Source organism: Scyliorhinus torazame, chromosome 21, assembly GCF_047496885.1.
Source record: "Scyliorhinus torazame isolate Kashiwa2021f chromosome 21, sScyTor2.1, whole genome shotgun sequence".
NCBI classification, from domain to species: Eukaryota; Metazoa; Chordata; class Chondrichthyes; order Carcharhiniformes; family Scyliorhinidae; genus Scyliorhinus; species Scyliorhinus torazame.
In genome coordinates this window covers 120519157-120540617 of record NC_092727.1, presented here as the reverse complement: position 1 = coordinate 120540617, position 21461 = coordinate 120519157, and the positions used below count along the sequence as shown (strand labels likewise).

Below are 21461 nucleotides of genomic sequence, written 5' to 3'. Positions count from 1 at the left end.
TCCCCGTAGAGTTCTCTAGGAAATTCCCGGAGGTGTTGGGCCCGCTGTTGTTGAGAACTTTAACAAGGCTAAGGAAAAGGGTATCCTTCCCCCGACAATGTTGCAGACTCTGATCTCGCTTATCCTCAAGCAGGATAAGGACCCGCTGCAGTGCGGCTCCTATAGGCTGATTTTACTCCTTAATGTGGATGCTAAGCTGTTGGCCAAGATCTTGGCCACTAGGATTGAGGATTGTGTCCCGGGAGTGATTCATGAGGATCAGACGGGGTTTGTGAAGGGCAGGCAGCTGAATACGAATGTGCAGAGGCTCCTGAATGTGATCATGATGCCCTCGGAGGGGCGGGGGGGGGGGGGGGAGGCTCAGAACTGGTAGTAGCAATGGACGTGGAGAAGGCCTTCGATCGGGTGGAGTGGGAGTACCTTTGGGAGGTGTTAGGCAGATTTGGATTTAGGGAGGAATTCATAGGGTGGGTCAAATTGTTGTGCCAGGCCCTGGTAGCGAGTGTGTCGACAAACCGGCTGCGGTCAGGGTACTTTAGATTATATTGTGGAACGAGGCAGGGGTGGCCCTTTGTCCCCCCTGCTGTTTGCCTTGGCGATTGAGCCGCTGGCCATGGCGTTGAGGGATCCAGAAACTGGAGGGGGTTGGTTCGGGGGGGGGAGGAGCACCATGTATTGCTGTATGCGGATGACCTGCTGCTATACATTGCGGATCCGGTGGAGGGGATGGGGGAGGTCATGCAGGTTCTTGGGGATTTTGGAAACTTTTTGGGATATTGGCTAAACGTGGGAAAAAGCGAGTTTTTTGTGATACATGCGAGGGGCCAGGAAAAGAGACTGGGAGAGCTACCACTCACGATGGTGGAGAGGAGCTTTCACTACTTGGGCATCCAGGTGGCCAAGAGCTGGGGGGTCTTGCACAAGCTCAACTTGTGGGTCAGATGGAGGAGGACTTTAGGAGGTGGGACATGTTGCCACTCTCCCTGACGGGCAGGGTGCAGTCCGTAAAGATGACGGCCCTCCCTAGGTTCTTGTTCATGTTCCAGTGCCTGCCCATCCTCTTCCCCAAGTCCTTTTTCAAGCGGGTAAATAGGAGTATCACGGGATTTGTGTGGCAAATAAGACCCCGCGGGTTAAGTTTTGGAGCGCAGTCGGGGTGGGGGGGGGAGGTGAGGAAGTTGGCGCTGCCGAACCTGTGCAGCTATTACTGGGCAGCGAATGTGTCGATGATTCGGAAATGGGGAATGGAGGGAGAGGGGGCGGCATGGAAACGGTGGGAGGCAGCGTCCTGTATAGGTACTAGTTTGGGGGCACTGCTGACGGCACCGTTGCCGCTTACGCCGACGCGGTACACCGCGCGCCCAGTGGTGGCGGCGACACTGGGGATTTGGGGGCAGTGGAGATGGCATAGGGGGGAGGTAGGGGCCTCAATTTGGACCCTGATACGGAACAACCACAGGTTCGTTCCAGGTAGGATAGATGGTGGGTTCCTGGGCTGGCACTGGGTGGGAATCAGAAGGATGGGAGATCTGTTTATCGATGGGGACCTTTGCCAGTCTGAGGGGGATGGAGGAGAAATTTGGGCTACCCCCGGGGAATACCTTTAGGTACATGCAGGTTCGGGCATTTGTGAAAAGCAGGTGGGGGAATTCCTGCTGCTGCTTTCCCGGAGGATACAGGACAGGGTGGTCTCGGGCGTGTGGGTGGGGGATGGCAAAGTATCGGACATATACCAGGAGCTGCAGGAGGCAGAGGAAGCCTCGGTGGAGGAGCTGAAGGGCAAGTGGGAGGAGGAGCTGGGTGAGGAGCTGGATGAGGGCCTGTGGGCTGACGCCCTGGGCAGGGTCAATTCCTCCTCATCTTGCGCCAGGCTCAGCCTGATTCAGTTTGAGGTGGTGCACCGGGCGCATATGGCAAGGACGAGAATGAGTAAGTTCTTTGGGATGGAGGACAGGTGTGTGAGGTGTTCAGGGAGCCCAGCAAATCATGTCCATATGTTCTGGGCATGCCCGGCACTTACAGGAATTTGGAAAGGCTTCGCAAAGGCTATGTCCAAGGTCTTGGACACCTTCGGGTGAAACCGAGCTGGGGGATAGCGATATTTGGGTATCGGATGATCCGGGAGTGCAGGAGTCGAAAGAGGCCGGAGTCCTGGCCTTTGCCTCCTTGGTAGCCCGGAGAAGGCGATTGTTAATGTGGAGGGACGCGAAGCCCCCAAGCGTAGAGGCTTGGGTCAGTGACGTGGCGGGGTTTCTCAGGTCGGAGAATATAAAGTTTGCCTTGCGAGGGTCCTTGCAGGGGTTCTCCAGGCGGTGGCAACCGTTCCTTGACCTTCTCGCGGAGCGTTAGGTGGAGGTCAGCAGCAACCCGGGGGGGGGGGGGAGTTCATTTTATTTGTAAGGGGCGGGTGCCCTACTTTGCTTTGTTTTTGTTTATTAAATTCTTAGTTGGTTAGGGGGTTAAGTTGTTTTGTTGGCACAGTGTTTTGCCTTCTTTGCATTATATTTTCTATTGTAGTGCTTTGTAAAAAATTATGGAAAAATGCTTGAATAAAAACATTTAATAAAAAAGAACACTGCACAGTGTTACCAAAGGGTTTATCGCAGTGATACCTAGCCCTTCCTCACCAGAGCCGAACTCATCTGATGCCTCCTCACCCAACCAGCCTTTCCCATTTGCCAATCCAGTGATTGGGAATAGTTCAGGCTCACAGAATGGTGGAATAACCTCTATCACTCACCATTTATCCTTTGGAAGCAGAGATAATTCTTCGGCCGTCGCGAGTCTCTTTTCCCCCCTGGCAGTACTCCACTCATCCATGGGTTTGCGAGCAGCATGGGGTGGCTTCATTGGGAAATTTCATTGCCACGCGGCGCGAGTAGAGAGTCGCAACGCCGCCGATGCCTGTGAGCGGGGCACCGTCGAGAAACACGCGGGGTGGTGGGGGGGGGGGGGGGGGGGGGGGGGGGGGGGCGGAGAATCCAGCCCTGGAAATTTGTGTGTGTGTTAGGGTTGAGGAGCAAGGGTGTAAGAAAGATACACTTAAGTGTGGGGGTTTATTTTACATCGAAACATGTCTCACCTTTTACAGCTTTGAAATATTAAACAGTTTAATGAAGCCATAATTAGCATTCACACAGTTGTAAAATTCTAGAGGTTATTTTATGTGAACCTACCCAGCAGGAACTTTTAAAGTCACTTTATATAAAAGAAAACAAAGACTTGCATTTATATTGTGCCTAAAGTGTTTCACAGTTAATGCTGGACGGTACTATTATAATGCTGGAATTGCGGCAACCAGTTTATGCACAGCAAGCTCCCACCACCATAACTTGATGATGACTGGAGAATATGACCAGGACCCTGGTCCTTTGAAATAGTATAATGGGATGTTTCCCATTCACCTGAGAGGACATCCTAGTGGAAGACAGTACATTGCACAGGGCTGGTTTAGCACAGGGCTAAATCGCTGGCTTTGAAAGCAGGCCAGCAGCACGGTACAATTTCCGTTCCAGCCTCCCCGAACAGGCGCCGGAATGTGGCGACTAGGGGCTTTTCACAGTAACTTCATTTGAAGCCGACTTGTGACAATAAGTGATTTTCATTCCATTTTCATTTTCATTGGTGGAATGTGCCTCGGAGTTAGATTTGCTTTAGAAGGATTTTCATGGTGCATCAGGACACCATTCGTGATAATTATATATCAAGTGAGGACTTAATTGAATACTGGGGATCCATTGGGAAGACTGAAACTGCGGTTGTTGGAGTTGGGGATGCATGTTTTTGTGAATAAAAGCTCCAAGATTCGGCTCCTGATGTATTCTTCCGCTTTGACTATCTAGAATAAGACAATTCAGACCTGTATGCCTGTGCTGGACCTCTGTAAGAGTTTGGCGGCATATTTCCCATTCCTTTGCCCTCTCCCCATACTCTGTTACGTTTTTACAAAGTGAGCCTCTTCCCAGCACCGCAAGTGATGGACACGTGGGTCTCAACCTGCCGATTTGCGAAGGACGATGGAAATCTGTGTCCTCCAGCTAGGCAGTCGAAGCAAATGACCACAATGTTTGACCACACAACGTCAACTGTTAGAACAACAGAAAATGATGGGAGTGCGTAGATTCATCTTCATCAGCAGCAAAGGAAGTAGCAAAGCTGAAGTCACATCCGTTTCTCTAGCTTGCCTTAATCTCTCCAAATATTCATGACAACAACAACTTGCGTGCATCTATAGTGCCTTCAATGCAGTAAAATGTGCGAGGGTGCTTGACCGGAGCATTAACAACTACAAATTAACACTGAGCCATGTAAAACTTTGTCAAGGAGGTCGGTTTTAGGGAGTGTCTTTTTAAAAAAATTAATGTTTTATTAAAGTTTTTCCAATCAGCGTTTTTACAGAACAAAAATAGAAATACAGATGGTAATAAAAAATAACAATAAGCGTAGCCCAAAGCTTACAATAAAACTAATTACAAAAAAATATATATATTTTCAAACAGAACAAGGTGGGTTTTGTCTCCATGCCCAACTCACATTACATCAACTGTACCACCCCCCCCCCCCCCCCCCCCCCCCCCACTCCCCCTCCTAGGATGCTGCTGCTGACACTTACTGCTCCCCTAGAAAGTCAAGGAAAGGTTGCCACCGCCGGAAGAACCCCATCAAGGACCCTCTCAAGGCGAACTTTATTTGCTCCAGGCTGAGGAACCCTGCCATGTCGCTAACCCAGGTCTCCACGCTCGGGGGTTTTGAGTCCCTCCACATTAACAAAATGCGTCTCCGGGCTACCAGGGTGGCAAAGGCCAGTACCTCGGCCTCTTTCGCTTCCTGCACTCCCGGATCCTTCGACACCCCAAATATCGCTACTGTTGGACTCGCCTTCACCCGAGTGTCCAAAATCCTAAACATCACCCTTGCAAACCCCTGCCAAAATCCTTGAAGCGCCGGGCATGCCCAAAACATATGGGCATGATTCGCCGGACTCCCTGCACACCTCGGGCACCTGTCCTCCACCCCAAAAACCTACTCATTCTTGCCGCCGTTATATGCGTCTGATGCACCACCTTAAACTGGATTAATCCGAGCCTGGCACATGATGAGGAGTTCGCCCTGCCCAGGGCATCGGCCCACAGGCCCTCATCCAGCTCCTCGCCCAGCTCCTCCTCCCACTTATCCTTCAACTCCCCCACTGAGGCTTCCTCCACCTCCTGCAGCTCCTGATATGTCCGACACCCTTCCCCTCCCCTACCCAGACGCCAGACACCACCCCATCCTGGATCCTACATGGGGGCAGCAGCGGGAATGTCCCCACCTGTTTTCTAAGGAAGTCCCGAACCTGAAGGTACCTGAATGCATTCCCGGGGGGCAGGCCGAACCTCTCCTCCAGCGCCTGCATGCTGGGGAAAACCCCGTCTATAAACAGGTCCCCCATCCTCCTAATACCTGCCCTATACCAGCCTTGGTACCCCCCCATCCAACCTACACGGAGCAAATCTGTGGTTATTCCATATCGGGGTCCACACAGAGGCCCCCTCCTCTCCCCTGTGTCTCCTCCATTGCCCCCAGATCCTCAGTGCCGCCATCACCACCGAACTAGTGGTGTATCGCGCCGGTGAGAACGGCAAGCGGAGCCGTAACAAGTGCCCCTAGACTGGTGCCTCTACACAACGCCGCCTCCAACCGCCCCCACGCCACCCCCTCCTCCGTCATCCATTTCCTAATCATGGCCACATTGGCAGCCCAGTAATAACTGCAGAAGTTCGGCAGAGCCAGTCCCCCCCCACACCCCCAGCTACGCTCCAAGAATACCCTTTTGACTTTTGGGTTTTATTCGGCCACACAATTCCCGCCACAATCCTATTCACCCGCTTAAAGAAGGACTTGGGGATGAAAATGGGGAGGCACTGAAATACGAAGAGGAACCTGGGGAGAACCGTTATCTTCACAGTCTGCACCCGTCCCGCCAGGGAAAGCGGGAGCATATCCCACCTTTTAAACTCTCCCTCCATCTGCTCCACGAGCCGGGTTAAGTTGAGCCTGTGCAGGGCATCCCAGTTCCTGGCCACTTGTATCCCCAAGTACTGAAAGCTCCTCTCCACTATCCTGATTGGGAGCTCCCTCAGTGTCTCCTCCTGGCCCCTAGCGTGGACCACGAACAGCTCACTCTTCCCCACGTTCAACTTATATCCAGAGAACCTCCCAAAGTCCCCCAGGATCCGCATGACCTCACCCATCCTCTCTAAAGGGTCCAAAATATACAACAGCAGGTCATCCGCGTAGAGGGAAACCCGGTGCTCCTCCCCTCCTCGCACCAGTCCCCTCCAATTCCCCGAAGTCCTGAGCGCAATGGCCAACAGCTCGATTGCCAGGGCAAACAGCAACGGGGACAGGGGACACCCCTGCCTCGTCCCCTGGTGCAGCCTGAAATATTCCGACCTTAGCCGGTTTGTGGACACACTCGATACAGGGGCCTCATACAGCAGCTTGACCCACCCTATAAATCCCTCCCCAAATCCAAACCTGCCTAGCGCCTCCCACAGATACTCCCACTCCACCCTGTCAAAGGCCTTCTCCACGTCCATCGCAGCCACCACCTCCACCTCCCCCCCCCTCCGAGGGCATCATGATGATATTCAGGAGCCTCCGCACGTTTGTGTTCAGTTGCCTGCCCTTAACAAAACCCGTCTGGTCCTCCCCAATCACTCCCGGGACACAGTCCTCTATTCTGGTGGCCAGAATTTTTGCCAACAGCTTGGCATCTACCTTCAGGAGCGATTTCGGCCTGTAGGACCCACACTGAAGCGGATCCTTCTCCTTCTTCAGGATGAGCGAGATCAATGCCTGTGACATTGTCGGAGGGAGGGTCCCTTTCTCCTTTGCCTCATTGAAGGTTCTCAGCAGGAGCGGGCTCAACAGCTCCGAGAACTTCTTATAACATTCTACAGGGGAAGCCGTCCGGGCCCGGGGCTTTGCCCGTCTGCATGCCTGCCAGCCCCCTGACTACCTCCTCCAACCCAATTGGGGCCCCCAGTCCCTCCACCCGCTCTGCTTCCACCCTTGGGAACCTCAACCGGTCCATGCACCGCCTCATCCCTTCCCCCTCCCCGGGGGGTTCCGACTCGTATAACTTCCCGTAGAACTCCCTGAAGACTTCATGGACCCTCTCTGGGCTCAGCACCATGTTGCCTTCCCTGTCCCGCACTCCCCCAATCTCTCTGGCCGCCTCCCTCCTGCGCAGCTGGTGCGCCAGCATTCTGCTGGCCTTCTCCCCATACTCATAAACTGCCCCCTTCGCTTTCCTCAGCTGCGCCTCCGCCTTCCCCGTGTTCAGCAAGTCAAACTCCGCCTGTAATTTCCGGCGCTCGTTCAACAAGAAGCACAATAAGTAAATACAATAAGCACAGTCTCGTGAATATCACCATCCAGACTTCATAAACCTCTAGGCTTGTGGTCTATCAACAGAAGAACCCAGAACATGAAGCAAATGTTTCTTTTCCACCAGAGATTATGCCATTATTTATGAGTCTCCATTCTAACGGTTTTCCATTCTGCTCAGTTGGGTATATTGTTTCATAAGGGGTGGTCTCCATGGCAGTAAACGTGCCAGCTAAAGAGACAAATGCCCTAGTTTTCTTGGAGGGAAGGGATGAGGCAGCACATACCTGCAGAACCCCTCGAAAATACATCTGGTACGTGATAAACAGTAAAGCTATTTCCAAAATTCGCACTACAATATTTGGTCCAATTCTCAGCCAAACCAACCTTCTTGCTAATAATGCGCGTCATAGGCACTGTTCTAATATCTAGAATTGTTGGTAAAAAAAACATGTGTACGCAATCACTTCCTGTCCACCATCTAGTTGTCGTGATTTGTGCCTGTGTTTCTGCGGCACCATTTAGCACTGGCACTACGCCCGGAATTCTCCGGTCATCGGGATTCACTTTTCCCGCCGGCAGCGCGTCCCCGCCAGAGGGTTTCCCAACAGCGTGGGTGGTTTCAGCGGGAAATCGCGTTGATAAGCGGCAGGAGGATAGAATCCTGGCGCCAGCGAATGGCGGGCCGCCTAGAAAAACGCAGCTGGGGTCACGGAGAATCCAGCCCTGCGTCCGTAAACACGGTGGAATACAGGGACAAGAGCACAAGACTGTGACTGCTGGAAATCTGAAGTCAAAGCAGAAGATGCTGGGAAAACGCAGCAGATCTGGCAACGGCTGAGGAGAGAGAAACAGTTAACATTTCAAGCCCGTATGACTCAACTTCCCTTGAAGAAGCTTCATATGGACCCGAACCATTAACTCTGTTTCTTTCTCCACGGATGCTGCCAGACTGTCTGCGAAAGTGGAGTTGGAGTCGAAGAATGGTGAAGCAGGCTGGGGAGGGGCTGCTAGATCTACTCCTGCTCCTACTTTGTTTGCTCTTCTTTAGCAGGGAAATCCTGTATGTAGACAGTTGCCTGCGGTCACAAGAGTTGGCCAGTAGGTGGCACTGGGAAACAAATTTGGGAAGTATCTCCCCTAAATCCATTGCCACCTTGTATGTAGAAGGGATGTTACTGGTATAGCATTACATCAAGGGGGTGAAACTTCCTTCCCTTTTTCGGCTTTCCCGAAATGCAGCAGCTCATGCTGGGTTGTAGATGAAAGGGGAAAGACAGTCCACAAAGCACCAGGAACTGGAGGCTAGCAGAGGCTTCCCGGTGCTGTACTGGGACAGAAAGCTGGAGGCAAGAGAGTGATGCTTTGCTCACACGAGCCAAGGGCCTTTCAGTAACTACAATTATACATGGTGACTAAATGCCCTTGGTAGGTATTCAATGGGGGAACTCATCACAAGTGTGGTTTCCAGCAGATCACTGAATAGCAGAAGCTATGTCTTCTGCCCTCCTCGTCCCAAATAACCTCTCGATCCAGTTGCAGCGGCCCCATTGAAAACTCAACAACAGAGTAGAGATCAACCCTGGGATTCTGTCTGCCTTGGCTCACTCCTCCTTCTGAGACACAAGGGCATGGGTTCAAGCCTTACTCCAGAGACATGTAACCCAGAACTGAGGGCAGCATGGTAGCACAGTGGGTAGCACTGTTGCTTCACAGCGCCAGGGTCCCAGGTTCGATTCCCGGCTTGGGTCACTGTCTGTGCAGAGTCTGCACGTTCTCCCCGTATGTACGTGGGTTTCCTCCGGGTCCTCCGGTTTCCTCCCACAGTCCCGAAAGACGTGCTGTTAGGTAATTTGGACATTCTGAATTCGCCCTCTGTGCACCCGAACAGGCGCCGGAATGTGGCAACTAGGGGCTTTTCACAGTAACTTCATTGCAGTGTTAATGTAAGCCTACTTGTGACAATAAAGATTATTATTATTAATTTAAAAAAAGAGCTGCACTGTTGGTGGTGCCGTATTTCAGGTGACAGGTTAATAACATCATCCAGTCTGCCCTGTCAGGTGGAGGTAAAAACACCCACGGTATTTTTCAGAGAAGAGCCCTCATGGACCTCCTCCGTCACACACAGCTATTAAACTGCTGGTCGGGAGTACGCCACTGAATATGCTGCTGACACAGTGTGGCCGGTCTCAATGTAAGTGTGAGGGTATATCAGGAACCAACTGACAATCTGCGTCTCTTTTCGCTTGAAAGAAGAAGGCTCAGGGTTAACGTAATAGAGACATTTAAATTATAAAATTTTTGACCAGAGTGGAATATCCAGAGGGAATATTTCCTCTCATGAGGAAGAGCAAAACCAGATGGTCACCTAGAAATCCAACAGGGAATTCAGAAGAACCATCTTCGCTGTAAGAGCGTGCAGAGTGTAGAACTTACCACAGGAAGTGGTTCAGGTAAATAGTGTAGATGCACTTGAGGTGAAACTAGACGAGCATTTGAGAAGAAAGGAGATGGGGGTTACAGCGGTAAATTGAGACGAGGAACGATGGAAAGAGGCTTGAATGGAGCGTGAATACTGGTATGAACCGGCTGGGCTGCTCCTGGGCTGTGTATCCTATGTAATCCTGCAAATGTAAACTGATTTATCACCTTTACGCCGGCGATACGCGCACAGCCGCCAATGGCATCATGATGTCAACCCTTCAATTTCTCAACAACATGTGGTGGTGGTGGGAGGGGAGGGGGGGGGGGCTGGTCACGGTGGTGGGATTTGGGGAACTTTAGATTAATCCAACAATCTTCAATGAATTTTACTTGATAACTAACAGGATCTACATCAGGGAAGATCCTACACATTCTCAGCCATCTGTTCTAGTGCAACAAACTCACAAATTTGCTCATTCTCACCTTTTGAAGAACAGATTATTCACACATTGAGAGGCTGTATGGGTGCGAAAGACCATTCCCCTATGATGCAGGGCAATCTATGTGGCAACACATGGGACTTTTGCATCAATATTTCCATTTGAGTTTGCAGATCTGGTTCTCCGTGTTAATAGTGAAAAATCTGTTTTTCATAGATAAGCAGAGGATTTCAACCGCTACCCATTCGCAGGATTTATTGGCCATCCTAACCAACCTGAGACAATGTGGTGGTGATCCACATTCTTTTGTTTGAAATTTAGAGCACCCAGTTATTTTTTTTCCAATTAAGGGGCAATTTAGCGCGGCCAATCCACCTAGCCTGCACATCTTTGGGTTGTGGGGGTGAAACCCACGCAAACACGGGGAGAATGTGCAAACTCCACACGGACAGTGACCCAGAGCCGGGATCGAACCCAGGTCGTCAGTGCCGTAGGCAGCAGCGCCAATCACTGGGCCACCGTGCCACCCTGTGATCCACATTCTATTTTTTTAAATTTAGAGTACCCAATTATTTTTTTCCAATTAAGGGGCAATTTAGCGTGGCCGATCCAACTACCCTCCACTTGGGTTGTGGGGGCGAAGCCCACGCAAACACGGGAAGAACGTGCAAACTCCACACGGACAGTGACCCAGAGCCTGGATCGAACCTGGGACCTCGGCGCCGTGAGGCGGCAGGGCTAACCCACTGCGCCACCGTGCTGCCCTCATTCTTGATAACCGAGTAAACAGGACAGTTAAGAGTCACACACATTGCCCTGGGGTTGCAGTCAGATATAGGGCAGACCAGGACACTTTCCTAAAGAACATTACTGGTTCTGTTCTTGATGGGTTTGGAAAAACAACTACTATCGGTAGTTTATGGTCACCATTACTGGTATTAACTTTTCATTCCAGATTTCTTTTAATTAACTCAGTTAAAGTGTGGGGTTCTCCGCACTTCCAGCCGCCAGTTTCTCAGTGGCGCCACCACCTTCTCACTGAAGCCACCCCACTCCACCAACGGCCAGAGAATCCCGGCCAAAATTTCCCGGTTGCCATGATGGGATTTGAATACTGTGATGAACGGTTACTGCCTTGTCATCATGTAAGGTGATGTCCCCTTTAAGACCGGGCTTGGAACCCTGGGGACTCCGCCTCTGGCTCCGCCCATCTGTGAGCCATATATAAGGGGCTGCCTTGGGGGCTGTGCAGCAGTTAGCACATGTCTCAGCTCTAGCATAGTTCTTAGTCTATAAAAGCCTTCTTTACCGTTTACACTCTATGTATTATTGAGGGTACCTCAAATACAATGGCTCCGGCCTCTGCATTACTAGACCAGTTACATAACCAATACACTCCTATACCCAAGTTGTATTGTTGCTGGGGGTGGGAGGGAGTGGAGGGCGGTGTGTGTGTGTGTGTGTGTGTGGGGGGGATGCAAAATGACCGAGCATCAATAATATGTTGCATGTTCTGGTAGTACCTGGCTTCAAATTAATTGTTTTTAAAATTCGATAATGTAGATCTTCGCCATTTTCCCCTGACATTCTGATTCAGTTCACAAATCCCCAAATCTCCGGTATTTCAAACTCTGTTATGGACATCTGAATTCACAACCTGGATTGGCACTGAAGTGTGGGACTGAGGGGCGGTGTTTGGTGCTGAATTAAAGTCCATTCTTCCTATTTGTGGGTCAGGAACACCTTAAAAGAGTCACAAAAAGGATGTTTCCCATTGTCCCGGACAGTCGTTTTGCCTTCATTGGCCCCTCAGACAGCCCAACTAATTATATTCTTCTCATTTTGGTTTCCGCAATCTTGTTGTGTATAACATGGCTGCCACCTCTGCCTACTAACCGCTGCTGTTCAAAAGTAAATAATTGTGTGTGACCCAATGGTGGCACGGGACAGTTTATTGGATGAAATATTAAATTAAGGTTCTGTGTGGTCTCTCCGGTAGAAAATCTCACAGCAGTGTTCGAAGAGCAAGGGCATTCTCCCCAGTGTCATGGGCAATAAACGCTGGTCTGGCCAGCGAAGCCTTGGTCCCTTTAATGAACTAAAAAAAAAACATTTGTATCTCAACCAGCATCATTTAAACAGGTTATTTGGTCATTTTTCTCATGGCTGCCTGTGGGAGCTTGCTGTGCACAAAATCGTTGCCATATTTCCCTCCCTTACATCAGTGACGATGCTTAAAAAGTATTTTATTTTGGTTGTAAAGTACTTTGAGAGACCATGAAAGAAACGCAAGATCTTCCTTTCAAAGCGTTTGGCAAACACGTTGGAGTTGTTTGCCAAAATGCTCAACACATTGATGGAGTTGGCATCAAAACATTTCATTACAGGTTAGAAATTACCAACACGGACGCTCTTGTACGAACATTTAACATGTCTGACACCAAATCCCCGTCTGTGCTATTCTGGCGCAGGCTCTAACATTTGAAACCGTGTTAAAGTAGCAAGGGAGAGATAAATGTTCCTCTAGGAGCAACGGTTGTGTTTTCTACCCTTACATCAAAAAAAAAATTAAAAGTTATTGTTGATGATACGAAGAGATATCCCCTCAGAACAAATGTTTCCCTGAGGTTCAGAGAGAGAGACAGGTCAACTCACGGTTTACCTTCCTTCATTAAGTCAAAAAGGGAGAGACCTGAATGAATGATACATTCACGTAATAGCATAGATTCTATTTCTTGCCATCCATTTAGCATTGAACAAAGAACAAAGAAAAGTACAGCACAAGAACAGGCCCTTCGGCCCTCCAAGTGTGCGCCGACCATGCTGCCCATCGAAAACTAAAATCTTCGACACTTCCGGGGTCCATATCCCTCTATTCCCACCCTATTCATGTATTTGTCAAGATGCCCCTTAAACGTCACTATCGTCCCTGCTTCCACCACCTCCTCCGGTAGCGAGTTCCAGGCACCCAGTACCCTCTGTGTAAAAAACTTGCCTCACACATCTCCTCCAAACCTTGCCCCTCGCACCTTAAACCTACGCCCCCTAGTAATTGACGACTCTACCCTGGGAAAAGGTCTCTGACTATCCACTCTGTCTAGTCTATGCCCCTCATAATTTTGTCGACCTCTATCAGGTCGCCCCTCAACCTTGTTCGTTCCAGTGAGAACAAACCAAGTTTATTCAACCTCTCCTCATAGCTAATGCAAATTGGATTCTGAACATTGAACGGGTACACCTTCCCGACAATGGGCAGTCCCCGCAAGTCTCTTTATCCACAAGGTTTGACGAAGAATTCACAGATTAAATTCTAAGTGAACAAGTAGCTTGTTTTATTGTTATCCCCATGCGTGATTATTGGAAATGGCATATGACAGAGGTCAAACAACCTGTGAGCAGATGAGATAAAAATAATCTGTGGGTTGTGTGTTCTGAGAGTAAACTGACGAGATGTTACCTGCTTTACATTATTGGAAGGGAAAGCATTCAGCTTTCTTATAAACCTCACTGAAAGTTATTGTTTCTTTTCCTTTAACTTCCCCTTCCACTGATGAAAATGAAAAATGAAAATCGCTTATTGTCACAAGTAGGCTTCAAATGAAGTTACTGTGAATAGTGTTTCCATATTTCCTTCTACATTTTTTCATGGGTTGTGTGCGTCACTGGCAAGGCCAGAATTTATTGCCCATCCTGCTGTAGAGAAGGTGGTGATGGTGACCAATCTTGCCCATCTGCTGCTGTCCATGTGGTGCAGGTACATCCACAGTGCTGATGGATTCCTTTTTGATTTCCCCTGTAGTGTTTGAGTGCAACTGAGTGGGATTTCAGAGGGCAGTTAAAGAGTCATCCAGATTGCTGCTCGTCACACGTAGGCCAGACTGGGTAACGCTGGCAGATTTCATGACCTGAAGGACATTAGTGAACCAGATAGTTATTTTTAAAATGGCAAACAATGATAAATTCATAGTCACATAACTGTGACCTGCTTCCAATTCCAGATTTATTCATTAATTGAGTGGTGGAGTTTGAACTCATGATGGCATTACTGCATTAGCCTGGGCCTCTGGATTGCTAGTCTAGTGACATTATCATCATGTCGCTGTCCTTCCCCCTATCTGCCAGTCACCCTGGGACACCTCAACCATTCTTCACGCACAAGCACAGAGACAGTGAATGCAATATACTGAGACGTAGAAATTCCTGGTACACGATCAGCTGCCAACAGTCTAGCCATAGGAGGACGTCACAGCTGGGGGAAGGTCAACCCCGTTCTCAACTGACACATCCTCAGCTGAGGTCACTTGAAGAAGATTTGCAGCAGGAATGCTGAGTGATTTGAAGTGATCCAATGGCTGTTTAAAGCACCAACCTATAGTGCACCACCTGAGATCAACTAGGTCAACACAGGCCTCTGATTGGCGTCAGGACCTTTTGGTTCTATGAGACCCAGGAGGCCCTTGTAGGTGAATAAACGTGAGTGTATTGTAATCAGAGAAAAGGGCCGCTATGGCGGCGTACACACGGGACTACCAGAATGCCGGTCCCTGTCCGTGCCGGCATTTACGTGGCCCAGTAACAAACCCCAGGTGGGTGGGCCTCCACCCCCTGCCTGGGAAGCTCGTACTTCACAAGTCCAATGGGAGGTCAACAATGATTGCTCTATGGTCCCTGTGGGAGTTATAACCCACTCCAGGCAGTTATTGACCACAGCAATGTAGGCTGGTACCACCTGTGCAGTACTGGGGGAGTGCTGCACAGTCAGACGAAGCATTAAAACAAAGCCCCATCTGGCCTCAGGTGACATTATTCCAAAGAAGAATAATGGGCGGAATTCCGTGGCGCCTTGGCTGAAATTGATCCCTCAACCAATATCACAAAACAGATGATCAGATCGTCACCACATTTGTGGGACCTTACTTTGTGCAAATTGGTTGCCGTGTCTCCTGTACTGTTACCGTGACTACACTTGGAAAGTACTTAACTGGTTATAAAGTGCTTTGGGATGTTGTGAGGTTATGAAAGGTGTTATATAAGTGAATATTCTTTATTAAAGAAATATTTAAGTTTTATTCCGAAGAGCTACTGGGCACCATTCAACCAAAACATTTCTATGTCCAGTTTTGGATGCATTTAACGGGATGTTTCTCAGCGCCGAGAAAGACCCTCCTATCCAAGGCACCTTGCCTTTTTTGTGGCATTGGCGAAGAATGTCCACTCGAGGGCGCACTTAGTGATCGGGGCAGGTCCCTGAACCCCCCTCTCAGCGATCTCACCGCGGCTTCCAGACCCCCTCACTTCACTCAACCTATCTTGCCGGGGGTCCTCGAGGCACCCTCACCCCACCTCTTCTGGGCTGGGCATCCCTGGCCCGACCCCTGGCATGGGCAACCGGCACCAGGGTACCTTGGCACTGCCAGCCTGGCACCCTAACAGGGTGTCTGGGTTGCAGTGCCAAGGTGCCCACTTGCCAGGGTACCACCCTGCCCAATGCCCAACCACCTGGGATCTCCAGTGACCTGGGAGACCCCCCCCCCCCCCATGTGCCGTTACGACTGGTCCATGTTTGTGTGAACCGGTGCTAAACGGCGCCGTGGCGAGATCTCCCAGATGCAGCCGGTGAATCCCGTGCGCAGGGAAAATCCGGCGAATGGATATATCTTTAAATATGCATATCTGTATCTCACCCAGCGAGAGCGAGACCCAGATCGCGACTTCTCACGCGACTCCGTTAAATCTCACGAGACGTTTCGAGCGTCGCGAATCTTGTGAGAGGCCTCTCGCGAGATTCAACGGCCTGGTGCCAGGTTGGGCGTGACAAGGCCGTTAAATCGCGGCCACTCTCTTTCCCAAAGTGAGATTAATGGATCTGATGTTTCTTTTGTTGGCTGTGGAAACACAGCGGCCAGAAGTGATTTTTGTGATAGTAATGTCACCTGTGAGGAACCCAAAGACACGCTTGTGTCCAAAAAGGAAAGGTTTACTGAACAGATTTTGGAATATGTTTCTGCCTAGGGATTTGGAAAAATGAGGCTCCATTAACAGAATCACAAATAGTTTTCAGAGAAAAATAAAATATTGCGGCTGCTGGAAATTAAAACAAAGTGCTGGAAATACTCTGCAGGTCCGGCAGCATCTGTGGGGAGAGAAACCGAGGGCAGGGTTTTCTGTACCCCCTCTTGGCATGTTTTGTGATGGAGGAAGCGGACTGTCATTGGCTGGCAACTGGATCTTCCAGTCTCGCTGTTGTCAACGGGGTTTCCCGTTGTTCGCACCCTCCCCCACAAGGGAACCCGTGGCGGGGGTTTGCTCTCGGCGGAAATGGAAGATCCCGCCAACGGGATAGGCTGGAAAATCCCGCCGAGAGTTAACATTTTGAGTGGAATATGGCAATTGAAGGAAGGTTGGAATGTGATGGATTTTATGCTGTTGAAAGAGGAGATGGACAGGAAGCATAAAAGCAAAGGCTAAGGTAGAGAGGGGGAGAGATTAAATAACAAAGTTATCATGGAACAAGAGGCAAAGGGAGTAGTCATGGTTCTGATAAAGAAGGAGGTTGAGCATGAAACTGAAGGGAAGGGATCCCTCAGGGTTCCTGCCCACTCCGACAGTGCAACTATTTTACACTGGGGCGGGCAAGGCCTCAAATGGAAAGCCCACCCTTGCCCCAGTTGAGGTCCCTAAGCAGCCAATTATAAGCCACTTAAGGGCTGTTCCCTGCACAGATTCCAATTTTGTGGTTGGCGGGATAGGTGGCGGATGGCCGAAAATGAAAAGGACAACATCCCGGGCAGAAAGTGGTTGGTGTGTGTGTGTGTGTGTGTGTGTGCAGGGGGTGGTGGGGGGCCTCCATCAGAAGCCCTCTTCTGAAGTCAGGACCTCCCACTTGCCCACACTACCCGCTAAGATCCAGCGACTGTTGGACCCTCATCCCCACCTCCAGCCTCTTTCTAAGACCCCAATCAACCCCATCACATCCACCATCAGGCGTCCCCTACTCCCCCCTCCCCTCTCCCAGTCCCAAACATCCTGGGATCACCCTTACTCCTTGAACTTAGCTGGGCCTCAGGTGCCTCGACATCCTCCTGTGTTTATTCTTCTGCCCCTTGCTGTATTGTTGCTGCAGGGGTTGGCGAGTTCCTGACCATTCAGAGTTGCCAGCAGCTGTCTAAGACGGGATGTACGTCCGAGTGAGGGGCAGAAGGTCCGTCCGCAGCCACTTATTCCAGCGTGGAATGGCTGCGGGGCACTTGGAGTCGGCACGGGATGTGTTCCCCGCTGACTCGTCGGAAGGTGGGAAGCGAGATCCACACCATGTGAAAAAATCAGGCCCATATCACTACTAAACGTTGACACTTTGTTGCAGAGAGAAAGACTTGCATTTATATAGCATCTTTCATCACCACTGGACATCCCATAGTTTATTGTTGTCAATTAAATTCTTTTTAAGTTGTGAGAACGTAAGAAACGTGACAACTAATTGGCACAGCATGAGGTTGCACAAACTGCAATGTGATAATGTCCAGATGATCTGTTTTTTGTGATATTGCTTGAAGGGTAGATAGTGGCCAGGACAATGGGGAGAACTTCCCTGTTCTTCTTGGGGAAACAGCCACAGGATCTTTTGGGTCTGAGAAGACAGACAGGGCCTCGGTTTAACCGTTCATCCAAAATTCAGCGTCTGTGACCGTGCAGCGCTCCTCCAGTCGGGCACCAGGAAGTCAGTTTTAATCTTTGTGCTTAAGCCCCGGAATGGGTCTTGAACCCCCAACTTTTTGAGTCAAACGAGAGCCCTGCCGACCGGCCCGGTCCTTATTTGATATCCACCTGACTTTTCTTCAATTTCTTCTTTCAGAGAAAACCTGGTCCTGGCCTACACTGAGCTGGCCCAAGAACTGTGCCGGCTGCGGAGTCTGACCGAGACTCAGACCGAGATCTTGCGGAGGCTTTCTGAAGAACAACTTACTAATAATGGTGAATAGCAAACCAAGACATGGGGGAAACACATAAATCCACCTGCTCAGACCGAACATTCCTAAACAGCACTAACCAGAAGTCAAGGATTGATTTTTAAAAAACAACCTGTATTCTTCATGTTTCTCATTTCCTACATCTATAATCTCATTCTCACCAAGACATAGTGATCTCCCAGAACCCAAACTGAATAGGCATCATCCAGTGATCCTACCAGTGAGAAAATAGGGGACAGAGACAAGGGAGAAACTTCAGATCAGGAATAGAATCCAAATTGCAAACATCCTGCAGGAACGTTAAAACCGTTGGATTCTATTAAAAAAAAAATATTTAATTAAAAAAATAATAAATTTAGAGTACCCAATTAATTTTTTCCAATTAAGGGGCAGTTTAGCGTGTTCAATCCACCTACCGTGCACATTTTTGAGTTGTGGGGGCGAAACCCGCGCAAACACAGGGAGAATGTGCAAACTCCACACGGACAGTGACCCAGAGGCGGGATCGAACCTGGGACCTCGGTGCCGTGAGACTGCAGTGCTACCACTGCACCACTGTGCTGTCCTTGGGTTCTATTAAAATTGCGAGATTAACCAACGAGAGTTTAACTGTTAGATTGGGGATGCAGCCCAGGATGCTGTCTGTGATTCGATGCTATTAACAAGTACCCCTCAGGCCATTGTAGCAGGTTATCTGTGAGACAGTAATATCAGCTGGTACTAAGTGCTTTTGCTGCTTCGGAAAATGCAATGACTCGCACAGAATTTCTCGCGGAGTCTACACTGACGTTTTATTCAGCGAGAAGGCTGAGCGCTTATAGATTTCATAGAATTTACAGTGCAGAAGGAGGCCATTCAGCCCATCAAGTCTGCACCGGCTCTTTGTAAGAGTGCCCTACCCAAGCCCACACCTCCACCCTATCCCCATAACACAGTAACCCCACCCAAAACTAAGGGCAATTTTGGACACTGAGGGACAATTTAGCATAGCCAATCCACCTAACCTGCACATCTTTGGACTGTGGGAGGAAACCGGAGCACCCGGAGAAAACCCACGCACACACGGGGAGAACGTGCAGACTCCGCACAGACAGTGACCCAGCGGGGAATCGAACCTGGGACCCTGGAGCTGTGAAGCAATTGTGCTAACCACTATGCTACCGTGCTGCCCCACTGATGAGATATGATCAGTTCAGCTCCTTGATACACAAGAGAAAGGGACATAATATGGAGGTTATTGGAGAATTTGGCATACCACAGTCCTGGAGAGGCACAGTGACCTGGGTGGGGCAGACTGATCCAGCTAGTGTGGCAATTGGAATGTTTTAATTGGCCTCATTGTCTCTGGATTGCTCGCAAAACATTCTATTGACTTTTTGAGGGACAGGCACTGTTCTGTAGCTGACAATGGGAGCTGTCTAACACAAGCAACAGGCCACAACCAGTACCAATCAGTTAGTCTATTTTTGATGGAGTTGGCTGAAATGCTGACCAGGACGCCAGGAAATATCGCTGATCTTCTTTTCAGTTCCTTTAGGTCTGGGGGAGGTGGGGGCATAGTGTTCATTATTCACTCACCGGATGTGGGCATCGCGGGGTAGACCAGCATTTATTGCCCATCCCTAATTGCCCTCGAGAAGATGGTGGTGAGGCTTTTAAAAATAAATTTAAGCACCCAATTCTTTTTTTCCCATTGAGGGCAATTTAGTGTGGCCAATCCACCTAGCTTGCACATCTTTGGGTTGTGGGGGCGAATCCCACGCAGACACGGGGAGAACGTGCAAACTCCACACGGACAGTGACCCAGAGCCGGGACCGAACCTGGATCCTCAGCGCCATGAGGCAGCAGTGCTAACCACTGCGCCACCGTGTCACCCTGGGCGGTGGTGAGCTGCCTTCTTAACCTGCTACAGTCCCTATGGCATGGATGCACCCACAGAGCTGTTGAGGGAATTCCAGGATTTTGACCCAGCGACAGTGAAGGAGCTGCGACATATTTCCGAATCAGGATGGTGAGTGATTTGGAGGGGACCCCACAGCTTGTCCTGGTCCCAGTATCTGCTGCCCTTGTCTTCCTAGATGGTAGTGATCAAAGGTTTGCAAGGTTCTGTCCAAGGAACCTTGGTGAATTCCTGGAGTGAATCTTGGAGATGGTACGCACTGCTGCCTCTGTTCATTGGTAGTGAATGGAGTGAATATTTGTGGAAGGCGGTGGCAATCAAACGGGCTGCTTTGACCTTGATGACGTCCAGCTTATTGGGTGCTGTCGGAGCTGCACTCGTCCAAGCAAATGGAGAGTGTCCCACCGCACTCCTGACTTATGCCTTGCAGATGGTGGACAGGCTTTGGGGCGCTGGCGGTGAGTCATTTCAGGATTCCTAGCCTCTGATTGCTCTTGTAGCCACAGTATTTATATGGCTGGTCCATTTGAATTTCCGATCAATGTTAACCCTCGGGATGTTGATAATGGGGGTTTCAGCAATAGTAATGACATTGAATGTCAAGGGGTGATGATTAGATTGTCTCTTGTTGGAGATGATTATTGCCTGGCACCTGTGTGGCATGAGTGTTACTTGCCACCTGTCAGCCCAAGTCTGGACAATGTCCAGAATTGGTGCATTTGGGCATGGACCTGAGGAGTCAGGAATGGTGCTGAACATTGTGCAATCTTCAGCGAACATGCCCACTTCTGGCCTTTATGATGGAAGGAATGAAGTAGCTGAAAATGGTTGGGTCTAGGACACCCCACCCACCACAGCCAGCTTCCTTTGTGCCAGTGATGACTCCAGCCAACTGAGGGTTGCCCCCCCGAATCCTATTGACTCCAATTTTGCCACACTTTTGATGTCATACTCGGTCAAATGCTGCCTTGATGTCAAGGGCAGTCACTCTCACCTTGTCACTCTCACCTCACCTCTGGAGTTCAACTTTTTTGTCCATGTTTGAACCAAGGCTGTAATGAGGTCAGGGGCTGAGTGGCCCCGGTGGAACCCAAACTGAGCATCATTCAGCAGGTTTTACATAGAACATACAGTGCAGAAGGAGGGCCATTCAGCCCATCGGGTCTGCACCGACCCACTTCAAGCCCTCACTTCCACCCTACCCCCGTAACCCAATAACCCCTCCTAACCTTTTTTTTTTTTGACACTAAGGGCAATTTAGCATGTCCAATCCACCTAACCTGCACGTCTTGGGGTTGTGGGAGGAAACCAGAGCACCCCCACGCAGTCACGGGGAGAATGTGCAGACTCCG

The 21461-nt window shown here is 49.9% G+C and overlaps 1 protein-coding gene across 7 annotated transcripts in view; it reads left to right on the top strand.

Annotated features, from left to right (window-relative positions):
• Positions 1-21461, top strand: part of LOC140398586 (TANK-binding kinase 1-binding protein 1-like) — a 169572-nt gene that overhangs the window by 135067 nt on the left and 13044 nt on the right. For all 7 annotated transcript variants that reach the window (XM_072487410.1, XM_072487409.1, XM_072487412.1 and 4 more), the window contains one exon: positions 18094-18212. In XM_072487410.1, coding sequence (XP_072343511.1) covers positions 18094-18212 — 119 coding nt within the window. The remainder of the gene's footprint in view (positions 1-18093; positions 18213-21461) is intronic.